The sequence below is a fragment of the Sinocyclocheilus anshuiensis genome, unplaced genomic scaffold (genome assembly GCF_001515605.1).
Source record: "Sinocyclocheilus anshuiensis isolate Anshui unplaced genomic scaffold, SAMN03320099.WGS_v1.1 scaffold38, whole genome shotgun sequence".
NCBI classification, from domain to species: domain Eukaryota; kingdom Metazoa; phylum Chordata; class Actinopteri; order Cypriniformes; family Cyprinidae; genus Sinocyclocheilus; species Sinocyclocheilus anshuiensis.
This window is the reverse complement of record NW_015544213.1, coordinates 3,011,905-3,017,640: the sequence shown is the minus strand read 5'-3', so window position 1 is coordinate 3,017,640 and position 5,736 is coordinate 3,011,905. Positions and strand designations below refer to the sequence as shown.

The following is a 5,736-nucleotide window of genomic DNA, read 5'->3' as shown; positions in this document are numbered from 1 at the left end:
TTAAATGCACAGCACAGCAACTGGAGCCTCCAACAGCAGCCAAAGCAACTTAATCCATCAGCAACTGGCTCATAACAAATGGCGCTTTTCCACTGCTTTATAACAAGCTTTATAATGGCAGTGGTTGTGTGTTTCTGTTCAACAGTCCAAAACAAGTGCAATAAAGCGCGCGCATCCATAATAAAACATGCTCCACACGGCTCTGGGGGGAGAATAAAGGTGTCCTGTAGCGCAATTGATGCATTTGTGTAAGAAAAATATCCATATTTAAAACTTTATAAACCGTCATCTCTAGCTCCCGCTAACTGTCGTACGCGCGTTCACGAGAGAGTGGTGTTCCAGTGGGTGATGTAGGCGTAGCGTAAGCATATATAAGGATGGATGGACCGACTTTATTTTGCTTTATTTGACCACCATTCACTGCCATTATAAAGCTTGGAAGAGCCAGGACATTTTTTCATATAATGAAAGATGAAAATCATATACACTTAGGATGGCTTGAGGGTGAGTAAATAATTTTCATTTTTGTGTGAACTATCCCTTTAAAATAAAAACAACAAATGAAAAATATATATAAATCTATTAATAAAAAATAAACTTAATTGCGAAACTTAATTTTTAGTGAACTATCTCTTGAATCGAACACACATGGCAGTGTAAATAAGTGTGTGTGTGTGTGTGTGTTTTGCTGTCAGGGCTGCTGGTGCTGAAGGATTTGGGCATTCAGGTGGGGCAGTACGTGGCGTCAGAGGTGTGTGAGGACTCCATCACGGTGGGGATGGTGCGACACGAGGGAATAATCAATTATGTGGGAGACGTCAGAAACGTCACACGCAAGAATGTGAGCCTGTGTCTTTCTCTCTGTCCCTCAGTGTCTTTTCTCTTGGACACACTTCTGATGTCTCTCTCTGTTTGCATCACATGTTTCCCTGCAGATTCAGCAGTGGGGGCCCTTTGATCTCGTGATCGGTGGAAGCCCCTGTAACGATCTGTCTATCGTCAACCCTGCCAGGAAAGGCCTGTACGGTACGACACTCACTCTCCAGCAGCAAAAACCATAAATTATGTGTGCATATTGATGCAGTTGTTGTAGGGCTGCACGATTAATCGAATACGATTGTCATGCGCATCTCATCAGTAAAGCCGGTTCTGTAATCAGTAGTAAATCTCCATCACATGCTTTCAGATGGAGCAGCATTTACTACACAGAGCCGTAGTTCACTGAAAAGCTACGCAAAATCGCGTTCATAATCGCAGACGATTTAATCGCGCGATTATGAAATCAGAGAAATCGTTCTGCGATTATGAAATCTGTTTGCGTAGCTTCTCAGTGAACTACGGCTCTGTGTAGTAAATGCTGCTCCATCTGAAAGCACGTGAAAATACCACATTTAATAACATGTTTTTACTCCAAATTCACTTCATATCGTCAGTTGAGTGTTTGAAGTAAATCAGATAAGTAAATGAGATGATGTGGCTTCTTACACAGAATAAGGCACGCAACATATTTCATAGTATTCTAAGCAGTGATAAAGGCTGTCGATTAGCATTGCATTATTATATACTTTATTATAATAAAACGAACTCAGATAAATCATATATTGTCCTAGTCGTGTGTTTATTAGTCACGTTGACTCAATGAAAGCAGTTAAATCTTCTGTTTATTCAGCAACCGCTATAGGGATTGCTATAGGGATTTCCTGGGTTTCTTCTGCGAGGCGTATTTGGAGTTTCAGCATGAGAGCGCCCTCTGGCCTTCGGATGGAGATTTACTGCTGATCACAGAACTGTGCTTCACTGAAAGATACGCATGACAATCGCAGCTTCTGCCTAATCACGATTTATCACCTTTGCAATTTCATTTCGATTAATCGTGCAGCCCTAATTTGTTGTAATAAGTGTTTTTTCTTGTGTGCAGAGGGCACCGGGCGTCTGTTCTTTGAGTTCTACCGGCTGCTTCACGAAACGCTACCCAAAGAAGGAGAGGAACGACCGTTTTTCTGGCTGTTTGAAAATGTTGTCGCCATGGGAGTCAGTGACAAGAGAGACATCTCACGCTTTCTGGAGGTGTGTACACACACAAGACAAACACACCCTCACATGCACAGAGTGAATCATGTGTGCAACTATCAGCGCTGCCCTCTTGTGGTTGGACATGTAACATGTACATTGTGCACAAACTGTATGTGGACACTAAAAAATGTCTGAATTCCACTAAAATCTGACAAACACAAAGTTATTTTCTTCATTTTCAACACAACATCTATTGTTTTATCATTTAAAACCAAGCTTTTTTGTGAAATGTTTTGCTTTCTGTAGCATAAATGACACTTGGATTAGAATTGTATCTAATGCAACTGATATTGATATTTATTTTATTAGGTGTATTTTAACTTTTCATCAACTCACTTTAATTTTGTATTTATTATATTTATTTAAAATATAATAAATATTTAATTATTATACCGTATGTAAATATAATATTTATTTGTTTATTCATTTTGTCAGTTAACAAAAAGGTTTTTAATTTTTTTTATGTTAGTATTATTTTTAGTGTTTTATCTAATGCAGTGACATTCAGGCAGTGTCTAAATACATTTTAGAGTCACTGCACACTGCATATATAACACACACACACACACACACACACACACACATACTATCCTTTAAAAGTTAGAGATCAGTCAAATTGATTTTTCAAAGAAATTAATACTTTTATTCAGCAACAATGCATTAATTGATCAAAGGTGAAAGTAAAGACATTTATAATGTTACACGAGATTTCTATTTCAAATAAATGCTGTTCCTTTGAATTTTCTATTCATCAAAGAATCCTGAAAAAAATTTATCACGGTTTCCGCAAAAATATCATTGAAATATTATAACTGTTTATTAACATTGATAATAATAATAAATATATAATAGATGTTTCGTGTTCATCAAAAAAATTCAGCTTTGCATCACAGGAATTAATTACATTTTAAAATATATTCAAATAGAAAACAATTCTTTTCAATTGTAATCATATTTCACAATATTTACTGTATTTTTGATTAAATAAATGCAGCCTTGATAAGCATAAGAGACTTCTTTCAAAAACATTACAAAATCTTGGCTAAACTTGACTTTGTTCTGCATTATAATGGTTAATATAATGGGTCTGTCTGTGTTCAGTGTAATCCAGTAATGATTGATGCTAAGGAGGTGTCTGCTGCACACAGAGCTCGATACTTCTGGGGAAACTTACCTGGAATGAACCGGTACGACTGCTGGAAAATCTGCTATTTGAGTGAGATCAGATGTTATCGTTTGAGTTACATGTGAAACAGGCATGAAGAGTGAACATCAGATTTGACCTCATCAGAAACAAACTCTCTCTCTGTCTTTCTCTCAGACCGCTGACTGCCATGGCAAATGATAAACTCCAGCTGCAAGACTGTCTGGAACATGGACGCACAGCTAAGGTGTGTGGCATCATTTTGGAGGTTTTGTTGTGCATGGAAAGTCTCATCAGTTTGAATTTTTCAGGATAGCTTGTCCTGATGTTTTGTTTGAAAGTTGTTGTTGACTACATCCAGACGTCATTTCCCATGAATTTTAATTTTTCAGTTCTATAAAGTGCGAACCATCACAACACGCTCAAACTCAATAAAACAGGGCAAAGACCAGCACTTCCCTGTCTACATGAACAATAAAGAGGATATCCTGTGGTGCACGGAGATGGAGAGGTGAGGGCCTTCTAGTATTATTTCATGCCAAATTCAAAAGGGAAAAAAGTATATTTTTCAGAAAATAAAGCATATTTCTGTTTGGAGATTTTCACAGCATGACAAATTATTTTCATTAAACTTATGCACATTTCTCCCAAATTCTCAATGCCATAAAGACAATTTGAATTCTAAAATATTTATAAACAATTAAATAATAAAATGATTAGCAATAAAAAAAAAGTAAAACCTACTAGATGAATTTTTTTTTATTTTTTTTTTATTTTATATTTTAATATTTGTTGATCTTTCTATTCATCAAATAATCATGCAAAAATAATTTAAATGTGTACAATTTTATAAGCAATTTTAGTATCATGATACTGTCATTTATTTGTTGGACTTTATAATAATAAAAGGTGCATTTTACAATAATCCAGTAAAAGAAAAAAAATACTGTATTACACTATCATTGAGCATAATGGGAAATATAAAATTAAATTTTAGTAGTATATTGAAATAATTAGTAGTTTAATAATAAAATTAATAATAATAGTTATAAAAAATGTAACCCAGATTTTTTTAAAGAAAACATGCTTAATCTATTATAATCTAATATATAATAATAATAATATAATTAAAAATCATAAACCTGTCACAATGCAAAACAAAAAATTTAATAGTCCTGAAAATAGGCTTTATTTTATTCGTTTTTTGTTGTTGTTGTTTTCTTTTGAATTCATGAGATTCAGCTGTATGTATTTATATGTAAGATCCACTGCTGTGTGTGTTACAGAGTTTTCGGCTTCCCCATCCATTACACAGACGTGTCCAACATGAGTCGTCTCGCCAGGCAAAGGCTTCTGGGAAGGTCGTGGAGCGTTCCTGTGATTCGCCACCTCTTCGCTCCACTGAAGGAATACTTTGCCTGTTACTGAAGCTCCGCCCACCTCACAACGTGATGGCATCGTGACTAGGTTTGGGCCGATAGACGATGTCATCGTTCATCACTGATCACTGACAGACATCACAATGTTGAGCCAGCATCGTGATTCACCCCCGTCTGCGTGCAGTCCAATTTTTGTAACCACACAGACGGTCCGCGTACAACAGCGCAAGCGCGAGGTGACTGTTGAGACAGAGAGAGTAAAGTAGGTGATACTGCTCATCCGTCCTCACTCATCAGCAGCTGAGCATACTATAAGAGAAGTATATTATGTAAGAGAAGTATAGTGAAGTATACCCGAGCCTTTAGTGGTCAGCTGCCCCCCCCATGTCATCGTCCATCTCAATGTTTCACTGTAGACATCGTCTGATGCCAATTTGGTAGACATCGCCCAACCCTAATCGAGACGTCCCTCCTCTTCCTTTCCTGCATATCTAATAAGCTCCACCTTCTTGTGTTCTTCATTTTTGCTCATGGCCTATGAACAGCTGGTGCTATCCTACTATAATTATTCAACCCACTAAACAGCCACACTTCAGATATTTATTTGAAAACATAACTGGTTTCAGAGTTTAGATTTTTTTATTTTAGAATTTTTTTGTCATGTTCCAACTGTGACAACTCTTTCTCTCTCACAAAACTGACAGAGACTAAATGTGTGTGTGTTCGCAAGTGTATGTTTGTCCAAGCATGAAAATATAGAGCACAAAGCGCTGGATAACAGGTGTGAAACAGAAGCAGACGCTGTTTAAATACTCGAAGCAGGCGAATCCCGTCCCTCGACCCTAAAACTTATGTTATGCCATGAACTAACCAGGTATGATATGGAAACATTCAAGAATCAAGTCATTTTTCTGTTCTCAATGAACCCGAAATGCTGTGGTGAAGAGTTAAAATCATCAAATCATGTTTGATGTTTAATGTACAAAGAATCTCAAAGAAAATATGTCTAGGCCATATTTTACTCTGATATCAAAAGTAAAACAAAATGTTTTTTTTGCATTATTTTCATGACAATTAAGTGCATTTACCCAATAAAATGACATTATTGTAATGTGAAATTTATTTTTTTTTTTTTGCATT

At 36.3% G+C, this 5,736-nt stretch overlaps 1 protein-coding gene across 6 annotated transcripts in view; it reads left to right on the top strand.

Annotated features, from left to right (window-relative positions):
* LOC107697204 (DNA (cytosine-5)-methyltransferase 3A-like) overlaps window positions 1-5,260 on the top strand; it is a 44,078-nt gene extending 38,818 nt beyond the window's left edge. For all 6 annotated transcript variants that reach the window (XM_016497888.1, XM_016497885.1, XM_016497887.1 and 3 more), the window contains 7 exons: window positions 696-841; window positions 936-1,026; window positions 1,919-2,067; window positions 3,175-3,260; window positions 3,395-3,464; window positions 3,610-3,728; window positions 4,504-5,260. In XM_016497888.1, the coding sequence (XP_016353374.1) occupies window positions 696-841; window positions 936-1,026; window positions 1,919-2,067; window positions 3,175-3,260; window positions 3,395-3,464; window positions 3,610-3,728; window positions 4,504-4,645 (803 nt within the window). In that variant the 3' untranslated portion in view covers window positions 4,646-5,260. The remainder of the gene's footprint in view (window positions 1-695; window positions 842-935; window positions 1,027-1,918; window positions 2,068-3,174; window positions 3,261-3,394; window positions 3,465-3,609; window positions 3,729-4,503) is intronic.
* The last annotated feature ends 476 nt before the right edge of the window (window positions 5,261-5,736 follow it).